The sequence below is a fragment of the Hyaena hyaena genome, unplaced genomic scaffold (assembly GCF_003009895.1).
Source record: "Hyaena hyaena isolate Hyena2069 unplaced genomic scaffold, ASM300989v1 scaffold_148, whole genome shotgun sequence".
Taxonomy (NCBI): domain Eukaryota; kingdom Metazoa; phylum Chordata; class Mammalia; order Carnivora; family Hyaenidae; genus Hyaena; species Hyaena hyaena.
Genome location: NW_024080780.1, coordinates 2,149,328 through 2,169,572, shown reverse-complemented (window position 1 = coordinate 2,169,572; position 20,245 = coordinate 2,149,328). Strand labels below are relative to the sequence as shown.

General features: G+C 46.7%; 1 protein-coding gene across 1 annotated transcript in view; it reads left to right on the top strand.

Moving 5' to 3' along the window:
* RETREG1 (reticulophagy regulator 1) overlaps positions 1 to 20,245 on the top strand; it is a 122,288-nt gene that overhangs the window by 25,114 nt on the left and 76,929 nt on the right. Inside the window, exons 2-3 of the mRNA XM_039238842.1 lie at positions 3,411 to 3,517; positions 8,866 to 8,896. Of these exons, the coding sequence (XP_039094773.1) occupies positions 3,411 to 3,517; positions 8,866 to 8,896 (138 nt within the window). The remainder of the gene's footprint in view (positions 1 to 3,410; positions 3,518 to 8,865; positions 8,897 to 20,245) is intronic.

Here is a 20,245-nt window from a genome sequence, read left to right as displayed (position 1 = left end):
CAGGCTCTGAGCTGGCAGTCAGCACAGAGCCCGACGCAGGGCCCGAACCCACGAACCACGAGATCATGACCTAAGCGAAAGTCGGACGCTTAACCAACTAAGCCACCCAGGCGCCCCCCCGTACCATTTTAGCATCCCCTTCCTGCCTGAGCAGTCGCATGGGTTGCCTTTGCCTCTGACTGAGGATTCTTAGGGTGTGTGTGTGTGTGTTTGTGTATGTGTGTGTGTGTGTAAATGAAGCTTATTGGAACATGACTCACTCTTTCATCTGTTATCTGTGCTGCTTTCATACAGTGACGGAGTTGACAGTTGTGACAGATTAGAAGACCCACAAAGCTGAAGATATGTTCCATCTGGTCCTTTAGGGAAAAGGATCCTGACTTTGTTGGAAAATATTATCATTCCTTTCTCATTCACCTTAATTTGGCGATAGACATATGATTTTCCTTTCTTTCAGGTGGATGACAAATGATCACCGCATCATTTATTAGACAGTCTATCCATTATGATTGAGGGCTCCTTGTTTTTAAACAGGTCTTTTTATTTATTTATTTTAAATTTATTTTTAATGTTTATTTTTGAGAGAAAGAGAGAGAGAGACAGAGTGTGAGCGGGGGAGGAGAAGAGAGACACAGAATCCAAAGCAGGCTCCAGGCTCTGAGCTGTCAGCTTTGAGCCTGACGTGGGGCCCAAACTCACAAACCAGAGATCACAACCTGAGCTGAAGTCAGACGCTTAACAAACTGAACCACCCAGACGCCCCTGTGACTGAGGATTCTTAATGACCATTGAGATCCTTGGCCAAAATGTCCATTGAACCCTTGCCTGCCCCCCTCACCGGAGTTGCTGTGGCAACGCCCTCCCAGTGAAGTCTTCCAGCAGCTGTCAGGGCTGAGGGTTTACAGTCCTGTCATTACCTAATTTTTCTCTTCCTGGAAGATCATAACCTCCATTAAGACCTTCACTGCTTGGGTTGGTTTTGCATTTCTTTAAAGATATGTAACTGGTTTCCCAGCTAGGTCTGAAGACCTTTAAACTTGAGCTCTGTAGGGCTTGCTTGACTCCGCACAGCAGGTGATTCTAATGAAACACACTAATTTAACATTGATAGATTTTCTCCGATGAAGCAAATGAAACTGTGAGTTGCAACCCATTCATGAGGCCTGAATCACCTTAGAATTGCAGTCAGCATTAAAAAATATAATAGAATTGAATGGAAAGTATCAGAAGGCATTACACATAAGGATAAATATTATTTTTTGAAACTTTGGTTTCATTTGTATGTATTTAGATGTAAATAAATTTCTTACTTTGGGTCGCCATCAAAAATTTTGAAATCTTGGCACGTTGGCGTCAGGTGGGGAGATCAGAGAGGGGGGCACATGGATCACAGCAAGCAGGGATCCTAAACTGATAGGAGGAGGTGAGCCAAAAAGAAAACCAAGACCAAAAAACAGCCTCGCTTCATACAAACATACGAGCTCAGAAAATAGAGCCAGCAGCAGTCCCAGATTAGAAAATCAAATCACTGTTACTGAAAAAACACAGATGTTGGTGTTATGAGTTATTTTTGTACGTCTGCTCTTTCCTTCTGTGCTTTGTGCTTAGTATTTATTCCCTTTCGGAAGCACACTGGCTGGCCCAGTGTAGACGCTCTCCAAGTAAGTACGTATTGAATGTAAATACTGGTAATTAGACCACTTGTTCCAGAGGATCTGGAGGGAAGGAATCTGGGGTCTGGGAATCTGTATTTTTATAAGCTTTCCAGGCAGCAACCTGTGGTGGTGGCGACTGGTATTTAAGAAGCACTTACCTGTTCTACCTGCTTATTTTACTGGCCCGGGTCACACTCACGGCTAACATGGGAACCAGAGCTGGCACCTGGGCGCTCCGTGTGCTGGAGGGCCTTACCCATAACTTCACCAGCATCTCACATCGACCGCTTCCCACCAGACATACCGCACAGACTTCTAATAGATGTCCCGGACCCCATGCTTCCTCACTGTCCTGCCTCATTTTCTCAGCTGCCCTCGGGCACTTTCCTAAATCTCTCACCATTCCAGTTTCCTACCCAATACCTATCTATAGCTTTGGCTTTCTCTTTATTGCCGGTTTCATTAAGACCAGATGCCCTGGCGGATCATTCAGGGCCTGCCCCGGACACACCTCCCCCTCCCCGACTCTGATCTCCTGTACGGATTGTATCCTCCAACTGGAAGAGCCTCTGTTTTTCTCTCAGTTGCATGCATCCTATCAGACCAAGTTCAAGGGCCACTTCAATAAACTCTTCCCTCATTATTGAGTTAATCATTCCTTCTTCTTTTGCGTCTCTTTGTTCTTGAGTCATGTTTTATTTGAGTACCTAAGATTCATTGCCTCGGATTTTGTTAGCTCGGCTTGGCCTTTGTTCGTCTGTGATGAGGAAGTTCCTGGAAGACTGGATTCTTTCTTTACAGTATGTCCTTCTCTATAAGGCCTATAGTGCTTTGCAGCTAGTTTTAAATGACATATCTGTTAAGGTAATGTTTCTATGATTATAATTATACCAAAATTAATATTAACTGGCAGTGTGGCCACTTCATCTGTAATCAGTCTTCAACCTCTGTATGAAGGCTTATTCCATTCCTCGATAAGCCCAATCATAAAAAAAAAAAGACTGCAGGGGCCCCTGGGTGGCCCAGTTAAGTGTCCGACTTCGGCTCAGGTCATGATCTCACGCTTCGTGGGTTCGAGCCCCGCATCGGGCTCTGTGCTGACAGCTCAGAGTCTGGAGCCTGCTTCAGGTTCTGTGTCTCCCTCTCCCTCTGACCCTCCCCCTACCTCAAAGATAAATAAACGTTAAAAAAAATAAAAATGTACTGCAATGTCTGTGTGCTGTTTATGATAAAGAATTCTTTGTTTCCTCTTGGAGAGGACCTGGTCAGATAGACCACAGGATGGTGATCTTAAAGAGAACGGGCTAGTGCGTTGGATCCTTAACAACGGCTGTTTTCAGGAGACTGGAGGGAGTGGGGAGTAGTGAAATAAATGAATATGGATGGAAGATGAGTGAGAAGGGCAGTATCTCCTCCACATTGTGGAAAACCCCGTTGCCCTGCGTTTCTAAGATTTGGTTTCAGGTCAAGTCCAGTTACATTCAGGTAACACCCAGCATAGCGAACCCTCTGCTCAAATTAGAAGTTACAGTGGAAAGAAAGCCTCGCACAGCCACGTATGTGGTCCAGGCACTTTTATTTTGCTGACTTTGTTGCCTATTGAATAGCTTTGATGTGGTCTCGTTGGGGTGATTCTGAAGACTGAAATTTGTATTTTTGTTTCCACGGTACGAACTAAGCCTAATTAAAAAAAAAAAAAAGAGAGATGAAAATCCTCAAACTGAAATCATGATTTGTCTGTTTTTGCTGTTACAGGTTCCTTGCACTGACTCCGTGGAGAGTGTATCACCTGATTTCTGTCATGATACTTGGGCGTGTCATTATGCAAATAATAAAGGATATGGTTTTGTCTAGAACTAGAGGTAAGAAAACTAAGACTTCAGTTTTATTGTCTGTAATTTGCTAGACCCCAAATATCTGTTCTTTGTGTAGGCATATTAACCAAGTAGTTTTAAAAGGGAACAGGGATGCCCAGGTGGCTCAGTTGGTTAAGCGTCCACTCTTGATTTCGGCTCAGGTCATGTTCGCACAGTTCATGGGTCTTAGTGCAGAGCCTACTTGGGATTCTCTCTCTTCTCCCCCTCTGCCCCTCCCTCCCTCTCTCTTTCTATTAAAATAAATTTAAAAGAATTACAAAAGGGAACAAAATAACATTATGCAGGCATTGACTTTGCTATTTTTAATGTTTATTGAATATTTATTTAGTAAATATTTATTGCGTACTTAACAGATGCTGTCCCTAGTCATAGCTACTGGTCCTGGGCAAAAGGGTTCTGTGTGCTGGTTTCTCTTTGGCTCCAAGTGCTACTTAAATACCATTTTGACACATAAGCAGGCTGCTGTGAGGATAACAGTGAAATATTTATTACGTCCGACAAGATGAAGCTTGGGGTACTGGAAAACAGACTCGTTTCTATGAAAACTTTCTCTACCTCCATGAAGAAAAACAATTCAGGGCTTAAAAACAAGCAACAGTTGGGGTGCCTGGCTGGCTCAGTAAGTAGAACATGTGACTACTGATCTTGGGGTTTTGAGTTCAAGCCCCATGGTGGGGGTAGAGATGACTTAAGAAAACAAACCAGAACAATAATAGTTAAGTAAATTTTAACACCTGAGTTCATGATGATGAAAAGTGAACCAGTTGTTTAAAAGTGAGAATTTGAATTAATTGCAAAATTTGCTTAAGTGTTTTCTGAGTAATTTGTCTATATTTTAAACCCGAGTCCAGCTTTTCTGTACCTGAAGAAGCCCTCCTACTAGGGCCTGAATAGTTTTTGTGAATGAGCATAAGTCCCTCCTTGGAGTACTGAAATGTGAATGTAAATGTGGTGTTCTGTTCACCACAGAGGTATTAAGGCCGCCTAGAAGTAGAGCATCTCACGTCGTGGGTTTTGTGCAGGGTCTGTCAGGTCACCCCATGGCGATGCCCTGTTTGTGCCCTGACTCAAACTCTTCATTTAATTTAAATTTTTTTTTTTTTTTTTTTTAGAGAGCACAGGTTGGGGGTAGGGGCAGAAGGGGAGAGACAATCCCAAGCAGATTCCACGCTCTGCTCAGAGCCTGACACTAGGCTCCATCTCATGAACCGTGAGACCATAATCTGAGCTGAAATCAAGAGTTGGTGCTTCATCGACTGAGCCACCCAGGTGCCCCTGTGCCCTGGTCCCTAGTGGACAGAGGAGAGCCCGCCTTTCTCCAGCAGACCCCGTAACACTTGCACCCTCTAGGACCGTCCTCAGGGGAATCTTAGAAGAAATCACCACTTAGACGTTGTATCAGCAGCCGTTGTAGCCGAGCATCTCAGTCGTTTCCGTTTGGAATCCAGTCTGGTCCCCGTCTGGGCACAAGTCACCAGGAGCAGACAGTGTGGCAGGCGCGTGCGGAGCTGGAAGCCTTCGCCGCTGCTCTTCCTCACTCGGGGCCGCTCGCCCGGAGGAGGCTCTTGGCCTTGACCCGTTGGCCTGACGTGCCTGCACACACGGTGCCCGTGTGTTCACAGAGTGCAGGCCCCCTCCGCTCGCAGAGACTCAGCCCTTGCAAACGTCAGCTATTCGGTGGGAAGAATCTGCAGCCCTGCAGGGTCCAGTCCGTGGCTGGTTCACTCGGCTTCCCAGCTGCGGCGGCGGCCCATCCGATCCGGGTTAGTTTCCCGGGGCTGCGGCAGCAAACCACCGTAAACAGCAGAGGTCTCTCCCGTCGCTGCTCTGGAGGCCGCTGGTCCGAAATCCGTGTCCCGGCGCCAACGTCAGGGTTCTGGCAGGGCTGTGCCCCCTCCCGAGGCTCGAGGGAGGCCTTCCCTGCCGCCGCCGCCTCCTGGCGGCTTCGGGGGGGCGCAGTGGGCCACCTGCACAGCCCAGGACAGCCTCCCCTCCTCCCGATCCTGATCGCACGGCCGTCCCGCTTGCCGTAGAAACTAACATTGCGCGGGGGTCACGGAGGACAGACCTGGTATCTCGGGGGCTGTCACCTGTCAGCTGCACAACCTGGGCTTCTCCATCCGGTGCACTGGCTGGAACCAAACCCCCGCCGCACGGCTGCGTAGGGGAGACGAGGAGCAGAGAATAGGGGCGCCCCGGGCCTCGTAGCCGTCCACACTGTTCAGCTCTGCCGCCGCATCTGAACCGCGTGCGCTGTGCTCACTCGTCGGGTGGTTTGTGGAGCACCTTTTCTGTGCGGGGCCTGCGGTGGCCTCTGGCCCCGCCCCGGCCCCTGCGGCCCCGCCCAGGGCCCGTCCCAATCCCGCCCCAGCCCCGCCCCTCAGGCCCCGCCCCCAGCCCCGGCCCCTCCCCTGGCCCTCCGGCCCCGCCCTGGCCCCTCCGGCCCCGCCCCGGCCTCTCTCTGGCCCCGCCCCGGCCCTCTGGCCCCACCCCGCCCTGGCCCCGCCCCGGCCCAGCCGCTCTCAGGCCCCAACCTGCAGGCAGGCACCTGTCCGGGCCAGGCTTTCATGGACTGAGTGGCCCCGCAGGGAATCCGGCATCATCCCTCCAGCATCTCTCCCGGAGAATGAAGAGGGTCGGGCTTAGATACAGCGCTTTCCTGGCGCTCCTGGGCCCGTGACCGAAGGACCACCAGTGCCTGCTCCCGCCTCCTTCAGTGGAGGCTTTGCAGACAAAGACCCGTTTGGGCCCTTCAGAGAGCAGGCAGGGGCCCGACCCCGCACACCTCTCAGCCCACGGCCCCGCAGAGATGCATGGTCTCCGGAAGCTTCCAGTTCCAGCCAGAAGCCGGCATGGAAACCCCATGGCTTCCCCCAGAGCCGCCAGCCGCTGTCGCTGGACACGTTGGCTTTACGACCGCAACTGGGAAGTTCCCTCCCGTCCCCTCTCCGCGTCCCTGCTTCCCACGACAGTGTTGGCCAAAGACCTGACACTTATGTTGTTAGGAGCTTTGTTCTATCCCCCTCACCCCCCCACCGCCCCCCACACCCCTCCTCTATCTCTAATACCATCTGTGATGCTTCATATGAAGTAGGTGAGCAACAGTATGGAGATCTGTCATGGGAATTTATCTCTGTGGAACCTTCCAGAATCCACGTCTCTGTTCCGAGGCGGGGGGGAGGGGTCTCGCTCGCTCCTGTCGTGTGCCTTGAGTGCACGCTTCCCTGCGTGAACCCCTTCGTCCAGGCCCCGGGGGACCCTTCTGCAGCGTGGAAAATCCCTCTGCAGCCACAGGCTGCTTCGTGACCATCCGCCTCTTCCCTCTCCTTGCAGAAGAACCTGTTACTTTCCATCCGCATCAAGCGGGGCCTGTGCGGTGGGAGGGACTCAGCAGCGCCCCACGCGGCCCTGGGCGGCATTTTCACCCTCTGTCTCTTCATACCTTTGCTCCTGTGAAATCCGCACTGTCCATTCACACCGTTTTCTGGCCAGGCATTGCGTGTGGCTGCTCCACGCTGCCCTTGCATCCTGTACCCTGGACTCCGCCACCCAGGTGTGTGGCCTCATCTTTGACCTTAGCCGCCAGAGCACTGTGTCTGCAGCCCCTGCAAAGGCTGAGAGCCAGCCCTCAGGACACCCCCTGTCCAGCCCCAGCCCCTCACTCCTGCCGAACCGGGTCTTGCCCTTAGTGTGAGTGCCGTCTGCTCAGCCTCTTCCCAGCACCCTGGCCCTCAGCCCGGTACAGCCCTCCCCCCCCCCCTGCCCGGTGCCCACCGGCTGCAGGGCTGCTGTCCTTGTGCCCACAGCCCAGCAACCATACTCATTCCCCCTGCTTTTAATAACCAGATAAGCAAACACCCCACTTCCTCCTCTCCTGGATCCAGTGCTGCCAGAGCAAGGTCCTATGACAAGGTGAGTTGTTAGAGCTAGAGTTCCGCCTCTCCCACCTTCCAGCTTCAGCAGACACGTCACTAGTGTGCAGAAGCCCTTGGGTTCCTTGGCATTGTGTCTTTGCTTTGTTTGCTGTGCCGTCTAACCCCAGAGTATTGGAGGCCGCTGATGAGGAGCATACAACACAAAGCTATTTTTAAAAGGTGTAAGTAGAGGAATAGATTCTAATATGGTGACCATAATTCATAAAGCAACAGATTCACCCCGTGCTTACTGGCAGCCAAGGCAAAAAGGGAAACTAGATCCACTGAACAGTTCTAATAGTATGATGAAAGAATGTAAGCAATTTTGAGAAACTTTTTTTTCCCTGGGACTAAATTTTAGGAATGTATTACATAGATTTTTTTTTTCTTTTCTCCTCCCTCTCTCCTTCTCTTTCTTGTCCCCAATGTGGGACTTGAACGCACAACCTTAAAACCAAGACCTGAGCTGAGATCAAGAGTTACTGACTCTTAACCGATTGAGCCAGCCAGGCGCCCCTCCAGAGACCTTTGATAGGGGATACTGAAGAACAAAAAAGACAACATCTTTGGCATTTGTTTGATGGAAAAGTGCAGAAACCACCTTATGGCTATTTTCTGATACTACATTTCATTAAAGCTGGTAGCTGGATGTATAATATTAAGATACAGTGCAATGAAGAAAGCAAGCCAGTCAAGAAAGCAAATGAGATCCAAGTATGCATTTTTTTCTGTTGATTTCACTTGAGCCTCAATAGAAGCTGAAAACACCTGAAGAATGAATAGATAAAAACCTCCTTTCTCAAATCACCGTTGTCTCAATTCTCCTTTTCTCAGTTCCATTTCAAAGCCCACCCTAACTGCCATCTCTGTTATTGGGACCTTCTGGAGCACGCGTACTCTCTCTCTTCACACATCACCTCCGCGCGTGCTGGGTCCGCCCCTCTGAACAGTCCAGTCCCCGAGGCAGGACCATGTGTGATACAGGGCTCCGTCTCCCATGGCGCCTATCCATGTGTTTTACAAATAGCAGGTCTGATTCATGGACAAACTGTGTGAATTAATTCTGTTACCGGAGGGGTACACTAATGGTTTGCTACTTTCTAGAGTTGAAAAATCTAAGCATTTTATTTATTTTATTTTTTAAATACTTTTTAATGTTTATTTTTGAGAGAGACAGAGTATGAGCAGGGGAGGGGCAGAGAGAGAGAGAGAGGGAGACACAGAATCTGAAGCAGGCTCCAGGCTCTGAGCTGTCAGCCCAGAGCCCGACGTGGGGCTTGAATTCACGAGCCGTGAGTTGGACGCTTAACTGACTGAGCCACCCAGGCGCCCCTAGCTCGGAATATTTCTAAGTTGAGAAATGCTTTATGGGAAAATCACCTACGTTAACATTTCACTCTTTGCCTCTTTTCGTTGCAGGTGCACAGTTGTGGAGAAGCCTCAGTGAAAGGTAGGGAACTTGTTTTCAATGTCATGGCTAACGGAGGGCAGGCGACTGAGCCTCCTAGATGTCCAGTGGGTTCAGATACAGCAGTTGGTTCTCTCCTTCTTTAAAATAGACTTTATTTTTTTAGAACAGTTGAGATTTACAGAACAATTAAGAAGATCGTACAGAGTTCCCGTATACAGATAGTACACCCCACCTTTCCTCTGTTAACATTATTACATAACCATGATGTATTTGTGATGATTAATGAGACAATAATCAATATTTTCTTATTAACTCAACGTCCACACTGCGTGAGGATTTCCCTAGTTTTTGCCTGATGTCCTGTTTTTGGTTCTAGAATCCCATCCAGGATTCCTCAGTGTGTTTCATGGTCATGTCTCCTTCCGCTCCTCTCGGCTGGGACCGTTTCTCAGACATTTCTTATTTTTGTTGACCTTCATAGTTACGAGAGTCCTCATCAAGTATAGTGTAGAATGTCCCTTTATTAGAACTTGTTTTTTTTTAATTTTTTTAAATGTTTTATTTATTTCTGAGAGAGAGAGAGACAGACAGACAGCATGAGCAGGGGAGGGTCAGAGAGACAGGGAGACACAGAACCTGAAACAGGCTCCGGGCTCTGAGCTGTCAGCACAGAGCTCGATGCGGGGCTCGAACCCATGAACCGTGAGGTCATAACCTGAGCCGAAGTCAGACGCTTAACCAGCTGAGCCCCCCAGGTGCCCCCAGAACTCGGTGTTTTTCTTGTGATGACTCTGGGGTTATGGGTTTTGGGTAGAAGCCCACAGGGGTAAAGTGCCACGTTCATCACTTCACGTCAAGGGTGCCTCCCATTGGCGTGGTCTGTCACTTACAATGTTAAGCCTGACCACCTGGCCAAAGCAGTGGTTGTCAGGTTTCTCTAGGTTGGTTATTTTAAGCAGGGGTGTCTGTTTGGGAAATCAGATTAAGACCAGAGGCTGTTGATGAGAACAGGACCGGAGAGAGAGCAGTTTGAAAGCTTGGTGACCATGGCTGCCTTGTGCGATGAGGGCCGCCCCAGGCCTGCACCCACCCCAGGCCTAGCAGCACGGGGCTCAGGTCCCAGTCCTGCTCATTGCAGGCACACCGGAGCTCCTTGGGTTAAGTGTGTTAGCTTTCTGTGCAAGTGTAGAGATTGACCTTGCTCTCTAATTTGGGGAAGGGGGCAGATTCGACCAGCGAGGTAGTGTGATTTCAAAGGAATTTTAAAAAGCACTTTGTGTGCTTTGGTGAGTAGTCCTTCAGATTTGCTGGTACTTACTTTGACCTTGACCGGTGAAGGTATCGGTGCCTGCTTTCCTGGAGGCCTCGCTGTCCAAGCCCGTCTAACAGAGCCACAGGTTGCCTCTTTAGAAGCTATTTGAGTGTTTGATGATGACTTGGAAAAAACTGTTAGCGAGCATAGGACCAAGGGACTCCCTTTGCCGGCACTGGCTTTGGTCAGGGAGTGAGTAGCCCTTATAATTTGCCTTTGGTTTACATTTATAATATTTCACTAATTTGGGAAAGGGCTCGTGTGCCCCAGAGAAGGGGCGATCATGGAAATAACCTTTCCAAGGAAGGGTCTCATTCACTTCAGAATTGCCTGGATGTATATTCAGGTGCAAGTCATCTTCCATCCTGGTCCCAGCCTTCCCGCAGCTGATGATCTTGCCAAGTTCACTTCTCTCTGGGCCTCAGTTTTCCTCATCTGCTGACTGAGGAGGTAAGAGAGACAGTCGTTTCAAATATCCCTTCCAGCCCTAAAGAGTCTGTACCGCAATCTGAGGGATTTGTTGTGTTTGCGATATTGTGATTTATATAATAAGAATATGGATTTCGTCTTGGTCCCCAAGTTTCAAGCACAGTGTTCCTAAAACCTTCCCAGTTTCCTAATTGTTGAGAGAAAGGTGTCTTTTGTCATGTTAATGAGTTAGCCTTTCCACAACACCCATGGACCGTGGGGAGGAAGGGTGTGGAATAGGGGGAGGGGGAGAAGGGTTGGTTGGCTGGGGAATTAACCTTGTGATTTGAGGTTTGGAACTTTCAGTCCCGCCCCCTTTCCCTGGGGAGGGAGGAGGGGCTGGAGGTTGAATCAGCCATCGATGGCCAATGATTTGATCACTGGTGCCTGTGTACTGAAGCCTCTATAAAAGCCCAAAAGGACCGTGTTTGGAGAGCTCCCAGGTTGGTGGACGCCCTGAGCTCTGCGGGGAGCAGCGCGCTTGGGGAGGGCGTGGAAGGTTCGCACTCATTCCCCACAACTTGCCCCGTGCTTCTCTTCCATCGGATGTTCCTGAGTTACCTCTTTTGTAACAAACCTGTAATCTCATAGGTAAACTGTTTCTGAGTTCGGGGAGCCCCTCTAGCAAATTCATGGAACCCGAGGCAGGAGGGGGTCGTGGGAACCTCCCTGTCGCCGGTTGGCCCGAAGTGGGGTGACTGCCTGGGCTTGTGAATGGCGCCTGAAGTGGGGGAAGCGGGCGAGCACTGTTGTAGAACTGAGCCCTTCCCCTGCGGGCTCTGGCGCTCTGCCCAGGTGGGTAACGCCAGCCTCCAGGTGAATTGTAGAACACTCCGCTGGTGACCTAGAGTCGCCAGGTGGTGCAGTCAGCATCCCTGCCCTGTGCTCCAGCCCCCACGCCCGAAGTGGTACCAGTATTCTAGTTGGTGTTCAGAAGTGGGGGCAGAGAGTCATTCCTGTTTCTTTCGTATTATTGCCATGTGTTTGTTTGGCCGGTGACTCGACTCTTTCAAAGTGATTTAATCGACAGCAGAAAGGATACTTTCTGATATTTTTTCACTGCAGTTTCTATTGTGTAATTGTATTCTGGTCCCTATTCATCACAGAGGTGTGAAATTAACCTATTTGTTCCTCTAATTTCTTTGATTTGATATGTCCCTTCCAGTGATTCTTGGTGTCTGGTACTGGGTAGTACTTGTGTTTGTAACACTGAAAAATTCAAAACCACTGTATTTGAAGGACAGAATACGGTGCTGTATGAGAGGGACTTTGGAGGCAGGGAAGCGCACAAGAGCCGTGTGGGGTCAGGATGTTCGCGCCTCCGTGGTTACTCTGTCCATCTCGCATACTGCTGGCGCTTTGTGCTCAGTCTCAGACCGAGCCAGGCTTCTCTCTGTGGGGCTTTAATCGCTTTGTTAAAAGATCATTAAGTTCACTCTCAAAAGGTAAATCAAATAATGGACCATTCTCTCTTCGTGATGCCATTGTGAAGCTTTTAAATTAAAAAAGGAGCCCCTTGCAAATGGAACCTTTGTGTACTGTTGGTGGGAATGTAAATTGGAGCAGCCACCTGGAAGACAGGAGGGAGGTTCCTACAGAGTTGAAAAGAGCCCCATGTGACCCAGCAGCCCCCGTCTGGGCACACGCCCGAAGGAAGTGTATTTACGTTGCAAAGGCAAGCCTGCACCAGTGTGTTCATTGCGGCGTTAATCACAATAGCCAAGACATGGAAACAGCCTCAGCATCCGACCCAGTGGACAAATGAATCAAATGGCACATACATATAACGGAATAGTATTTAGTCATAAAAACAGAAGGAAATTCTGCTATTTGTGACAATGTGGATGAACCTTAAGGGCAGTACGCTAAGTGAAATAAGTCAGAGAAAGACAAATACTGTGTGACCTCACTTCTATGTGAGATCTAAACAAGCTGCTGAAAAAGCCGGATAGAGATTGGGAGTTGCCAGGGGCTGGGAGGGGAGGGAAAGGAGGAGATGTGGCCAAAGAGCATGCACTTGCAGGAGTACGGCCAGCGAGTCCTGAGGATCTGATGTAAAGCATCACTCCAGTTAATGGTGCTGTATAGTTAACCATGGCGTATAGTATACTCAGAAGTTACTAAGAGAGTAGACCTTCTATGTTCTCACCACCACCACAACAAAATGACAACTATGTGATGTGAGGGGCATGTTAACCACCTGTGTGGCAATCACTTCACAATTTATATGTGTATCAAACCATCAGAGGGTACACAGTAAACTTCTACAATGTTAGATGTCAACTCCATCTCAATAAAGCTGAAGGAAAGGGACCTCCTTCCTTCTCTATAGTCTAATGGCTTGTTCTTTCACAAACTTGTTATTTACTCCTTGGGAACATGGGCTTCTGTCAGCGAAGCCAAAATTACTTCTCTCAGCGTTTAGCATGAAGATGGTGAGTGTGTGTACACTTCTCTATGTATGTAGTTTCTCTGGACATTTAATAAAGGCGATTCATAAAAGTTCACACGGGTGATACTTGTAAGTAACGGTAAAGCCAGCATCTAATGTCTGATGTGGTCACCAGTAATACAAGCTGGGTAATTTTCATCAGATGCCACTCATGTATCTACTTTTGTACCCGGAAAGTTGATTTTGTGAAAATGTGATTCATAGTGTTTCAGTTCTGAGAAGGGCTCCTGCTTGACCTATTTCCTTAATACACGGTTCACACTGACTCCGCAGTCTGGACACAGTGTATCCAGAGCGGTCTGTCAACTGAACCCAATTAACATCTCTTAGGGCTCATTCCTAGTATTGAAATGCAACTTGACCCTTAGCGTCATAAGGGCGATTTTATTTCTGCACATGACTGTGGCAGCTGCCTGAATAAAATCTGCTGTTAACAAAGGACACATTGTGCACGTTGCCTTTTAAAACCCCCAAATTGTTTTTATTTCGGCCCGGTTTTTCGAAGTATAAATTTGACAGAAATCACTTACATATAGATCGATCACTCAGAATTTCTTTACCAGGTTCTTCAGTAGTTTTGTATGTTATAACCAGATTAAGGAGCTTTTCGCATCAAAAACCTTCTTTTATTGTTCGGTTCCAATTTACAGAAAATATCTTTTTTTTTTTTTTCATGGCAACTAAAGATTTTGAAAGTTCTGGCTGAGAGCGCTGGGATTTTCTAGCAGACATCCTTGGAATCCGATGCGATGGCCGATGGCCGTAGCAGCCAGTCCTTCACAGGAATCGGGGAGTGGCTTTCCAGCGATTACTGAGAACCTCAGCTCTACTTTGCCTTCCCTACAGTTGACTCTGCAGGGACATAGCAGAGAATTAACAGGGTTTCCAGAGCCAGCAGGGATTAGCAGGGGTTGTGAGCTTTTTGCTTCCATCTTGGTCACATGGCCGAGGTGTCAGCTTGTCTCTGACTCACCTGCTGTCAGGAGAAACAGTTGCGTGGCCCCACTTCATGGGACGCAATGCCCTTCTGCTCTGTCAGCCTCCTGATAACTGCCAGTCAGAGCCTTCCAGCTGGTTCTGTTATTTTTTTCTCCCAGGGAAAAGGAGCCAAGAATTTTTGGTTGTCAAACCCAAGTCCTGAGCTCGCCCCGGCTCCTATGCCCAGAACAAATTGGAGCATTTAAGGAAGTGATGGGTAATTAATTAAATCCTTGAGCACAACATTCTGACTCTGTTAAAAGTGAAAAGTCATCTACCATTTGCTAAATTGTCTCATCGGAAGAATAGAACTTAGTGTGAAAACCACATTTTCAGTATTTATGAATCATCCTTGCTCTACAAAATTGCAGAGACAAGGTGAAATACTAAGTAAAAAACATTGAACATGGTACCTTTAAAAGTGTCCTTTCTTTGTTGTTAGACAAAGGAGCAATATCGACTCCTATATTGAAACTAGTCGATGTTCCAGTCTGAGCATTTTTGAGTGTATCTAAAAGTCACCTTGTAACTTGTGTTGTTTTTTTTAGTAACCTTGTCCCTGTACCTTTGTAATAAGGCATAATATTGAAAGCTGTGTGTTTTCAACTTAATTTCAGCCGGAAATGTAGACAGGGAGCTACATCCCCATGAGCGCTAAAAGACAGCTTTGCTGGAGCACATGGGTGCCCAACGTCAGCTTAGGTCACGATCTCACTGTTCATGAGTTTGAGCCCTGTGTCGGGCCCAGTGCTGACAGCTCAAAGCCTAGAGCCTGCTTCAGGTTTTGTCTCTGTCTCTCTCTCTGTCTCTGTCTGTCTCTCTCTGCCCCTCAACCCCCAAATAAATAAACATAAATAAATAAATAAATAAATAAATAAAAAATTTTGCTGTGAAGGAAACATTTGATTGGATTAAATGGAAAAAATTATTTAGTTTAGAAAAGAATATTTAGTTTGAAAAAAATATTCCCTCAAATTCAGTTAAGTGTATCTGACTGTGTGTAAGTCCTCGGCTGAAGATGTCTGGACTGGCCTGGGAACAAAACACCACTATTCCAGTCTCTATACTGCCAAAATAAAAATCCAACTAGGTTTCTTTTCCTTTTTTTTCCCCCCGAAAAATAATAATTGAGCACTATTCTGTAGTCATACACTGCACAATGGAGAGTCAAAGCCCTTTTCTTCCTCTCTGTCGGGAAAGAACAGCGCCATTCAGTGACTGATAGCTAGCTAGCTCTCAGCCAGAGCTTCCGAGACTTGGTCTGGAAAGTTTCTCTAAGTTCTTCATCTGGATTCCAATCTGTTGTGTTCATTTTTTAACATCATGCTTTGAAAATTGGACCACTTTGAAGACCAATACGGAACAAAGGACTCTAAGCAGTTTCTAAAGCTAGTTTGGAGGAAGGACACGATACAGAGAATTCTGCCGATTCTCGCTTCACCATCATTGGTGTATGTACATGTAAAATTATTTACACATTTTTGAAAATGGCTCCTGGCAGGCATCTAGGGGCTGTTCTTGTCTCTCAGGGGTCTGTCAAACTAAAGAACGGCACGTGTCAAAAATGTGAGTTCAAGAGAAAAGCACTCCCTGAAATTGACATGGATCCTCATGACCTCAGCAATAGACTTCTTGAAGCATTAAAAATAAAACCAAACAGGAAGTGCATTTCACAGCCCACTGGCTTCATTGACAAGGGCAATAAATTGTTAGACCTGTCTCTGGCTGCATATTCTTTTCATGACTAACATAGTCTCCTTGTATTCAAGCAAATTTATCAAGTCAAAACATGGACGGAATACCAGGGTCAGGACTGCTTGGGTCTGGAAGCAGTAGCCCTCAGGAGAGCCCTAAGTGACTTAAAACTCAGGGCTCCTTAAGTAAAAGGCACTCAGTATTATGTCTTTTTATAATTTATAATCTTTGTGCGTGATAGTTTCTGACTTTCCTTTAAATTAATGTAACTCCATAATAGTCTGTTTTAACGTGAGTCCAGTCATCCCCATTTTTAAAATTATCTTAGAGCTACTTCATATTTGCATAACTAAAAGTGTACGTGCACTGCTGTTTCCCACATCAGCTCCCTAAGTCTCTGTGGACACTTGATAACAAATGAAAACATTCAACTCTGGTCATTTTAATCCATGTTTCAGTTTCTCTCAACCCCATGCTTCTTGGATTTGATTGGGTCTTAGATCGTGAATTATTGAGGATTTGAAAATGTAGCTCATTTATAAATATATTTTAAAAATGAAGCTAGACTAATTAATGCTGCCTGATAGCATTCTCGCTTCATTAGATTTTAAGAACCAGAGAAAGAAGAATGATTAGTGGTTAATACTTCTCTTAACTTACCCTGGCCTCTGCTGCGACTGAATATAAACTAAGACTTCACAGATGGAAGTTGAAATTTGCCTCTCGGTCTCTCTGATTTTGTCTTTTTTTTCTTTTTTCCTGCCTCTTTGTCTCTCTCTTGGTCTCGCTCTCCCTCTCCTTTTTTTCCTCTCTGTTTTGATTTTTTTTCTCTTTGTCACTGGATTTTCTTTCCTTTCCTTTTCTTTTTAGGTCATTTCTTGGAGAAAAGGTATCTGGTTTTTTTCTGCTTTTTTCTGTATCTCTTTCCTCCTTTACTGCTCTCAAACATGGTTGTTTATCGTCCTGCTCGCCTTGTAGCATTTAAAATATCTTTTCCCCTCTGATTTTAAAAGTAATACCCACTAATATAGAATACTGATAATATAGGAAACTTATAAAGAAGAAAACCTAAATCTTGTAGAAATCCATCGCCCAGAAATCAAACTCACTTTCAATTTTGTTTGTTCTAGGCTTTTCATAAAATTATATGTGTGGGTTTGTTCATTCATTCATCCTTTGAACAAACTTCTATTGAGTGCCTTTATTGCCAGTACTTCTAGGCGTTTATGCAAGAAAAAAACCAGCAAACTCTATCTTCATGGAGTTCATATTCTAGTGAGTGAGCCAGAAGATAAATTGCGACATTACATAATGTTACATGGTGAGCCGTGTTTAAGGAAACTACAGTCAGACGAAGGGATTAGAGGGTGTGAGGGTGGGCAGGGAGGGATGAGTTGTAATAAAGCGCTTGAGAAAGACTTCACTGAAGATTTTTGAGCAAAGACTAGAAGGTGAGGTTGTGAATCTTCTCTGGATAAAGAGCTTCTAGGCTGTGGGAACACCAAATGCAAAGGCCCTGAGACCAGAGCTATAGATGAGGGTGATTTTTTAAAATTTTATACCAGTAAGTTGTTCTTTTATGCAGCCACAGTAACTGGAATAAATGGCATATTATACAGTTCATTAAGATCATGCTATAAGAGAGGATTTAGCAATATGAAAATGTCTCCTTTGTTGCTAATCATGTAAAAAAAAACAACAACCCAAAATTATAGGTTTAAATGAGTACACGAAGGTATAATGTATAGAACATTATAATTACATGCTGGTACATATGTGTCTGTGTGAGGGGGATACGGTGGTTTTTATTTTCTCAATTTGGTTTACCCTTATTACATTTCTGTTTCTATAATGAACACGGTAGCTTTTATCGTGAAGAGAGACAGTGAAGTGTGTGTGTGGGGGGGGTCCCATCAGGCAGGATGAGGTCTGTGCATGTTGGAGGTGACTCAACAGAAGTGTGCAGGCAGCATAGCTCCCGGCAGTCCGTCCTAAGTGCCTCATGGCTCCGGCTCCAGAGCTGCCATCCAGAGACAGGGCTCTGGTTACCAGGAGAGAGACCGGTGTGGCCCAGTCATTGGAAGCAAAGGTCAGGGCCGGAGTCCAGAGAAGCGGCTGGGCTCAAAGGAAGGATGGAGCCTCAGAAACAAGTCAGAGGCATTATGGGGAGTGGGGGGAGGGGGAGGTGATCAGGCCAAGTGCCACTCGACACTGAGTCTCCTAGGATTGGAGTGAAGAAGAAGTATTCATGTATTGTGAAGGAATGAATTAAAATGATTCATTTCCAAGATCAGGTGGTGTCTGAGGAATGGGATAAAAGTACTTGAAATCTTCCTTTCTGGGGCTTTGCGACAGGCCCAAGATTGAGGTGAGGGGTACAGGTATAGGTGAGGGGTCTAATTGTATATTCTCATGATCAAGGCAGGCTCCAAGAGAGCTCTTACTTCAGTAACCTTTGGAAACTTTTCCTATCGCCCAAACTAGGATTTATACCTCTAGCCTTATACTCCCGACAATCAACTTTGGGCAATTCAAGCAAAAACGAATCTGAGAAGACCTCATGTTCTCTTCTGAACAACCCTTCAAAGCCAAGTTCTGTATATATAAATATATACACATTGAAATTACATATAGATATTCCCAATTGTTTTTGTGGTTTATAAAATTGGTACCATATTTATGTAGCCTTCCAGACCTAATGTCTTAACACTAAAGAATAATCCATGTAGCTGTGTATAGCTGTGGTTCATTCTAGGTTGCTGCTGTAGAATATTCTACCATGTGACTACCACAGTTTATATTTTTTCTTTTCATTGGACTTTGGGCATTTTCTTTCACCAGACTGCTCACTGTTTCTTTGAGTTTCTGAGTTTACCATATGGCAGTACAAAAAAAATCACAAAAAGAAGAAAGGTAAATGCCTGACACATATATAGTTTCTTAAGTCAGAATTCTGTATATTTGAAAGTGTGCGTAAAATCTGTACTAGGACTTGGGCTCATTCCCACAGGTGCAGGCTGCCACTAGAGGGCGTGTAAGGGAGGGGACATCAGCCTGTCTTAGAAGCTAGGAATGCTGGCCGGGGCCGCTGTTGAAACTTAGCTGCCTGGCTAAAAAGTGTCTTCGGTACTTGCACATTTCAGGGCAAAAATATTTGCGTTGCTGCAGTCACAAGAAGAAAATCCAATGAAAAACTAGGTCTGGGTGTGCACTTTTATACGCATGGGTAGGATGCACACATATTTTAATATAGGAGGAATGAAAACAATGCGCAAGGACAAAAAGTAGTCACAGGGTTGCATCCTTGGGGATAGGATAGGCTGGTGAGGAGGACATTGACGTACAAATGGCCCAAACCAGTGACAAATGACTACGCTCCTAAGTTTAGAAACAAGCTAGTGATGTGCGAGGCCGCGGAGAACTCAGCGGTACTTTGAGTTCATCACCCTTTTCCTGCTTATTTCTAACGTCTCAGGAATTCTTCTGTGTGTTCGTTGTGATGTGCTCTCCAGAGCCCCCTCTTCCCTCACCTGCCCCTGACTTAGAACTTTCTCCTCTCTTGGAAATGAAATGCATGGATTCCTACAGCCCCACCGCCAGAGCTCTAAATAACCTTGACTAGAGAACCCTAGAAAATGGCTTCATTTGCCCTTGTGTGAAGAGAAAACTTCTTGGTGAGCTGTTGGCCCACAGGCATGAATTGATCTGTGAACTACTGAGGGCAAAGGTCCCTGCTTGTCATAAAAGCATACGGAAGAAATGGCTGCCAAAGGTTTTCCTCAGGACCTGGGGGTGTTCATGGTAGAATGCATACCTCCCTCTTCCCACCCCACCATCAAAGTTGTCCGCCCCTGATGCCCAGAACCTGTGTGTGACTGTGCTCCTTATATGGGAAGAGGGATTTGCTGATGTGATTGAGTGAGGCTCCCCCAGAGCCTCTAGAAAGAATGCGGCCCCGCAGACACACCTTAGATGCTGAGCACCAGAAGTGCAGGGTGATCAATGTGTGGTTTTCAGCCACCAGATCCGGGGAGTCATTACAGCAGCGGTAGGAAACAATGTTCTTCATCCTGTGAAAGAACCAGCCGTGTCGGACACTGTTGAGGGCACGTTTGCCAACTCGCATCACCATCCACTGAAGAAACGCACTTCGACCCCAGTCTATGGAAGAACTGCCTCCGAAACTAGGAGGCTGGAGTACCCGCCACAGTGGTCCAGTAGACGAAGTACCAGACAGGGCAGGGAGCCCCGAGTGGGCCTGGAAGAATGTTCCCACTGCACAAGTAGGAATAGGAGATCTTGGAAAGGGAAACACGTGGTCAAGATGGTCAAGACACCATGTTGGAGGCCGGCAGAGAAGAGACTCCCGAGGAGGAGGCTGTAAATGGTGTTCTGAGGCACCGAGGAAGGCCACTGGAGTGTGTAAAAATGTTGTGGAGAATTGTAGAAAGTTTCTTAATGTTTATTTTTGAGAGAGAGAGGG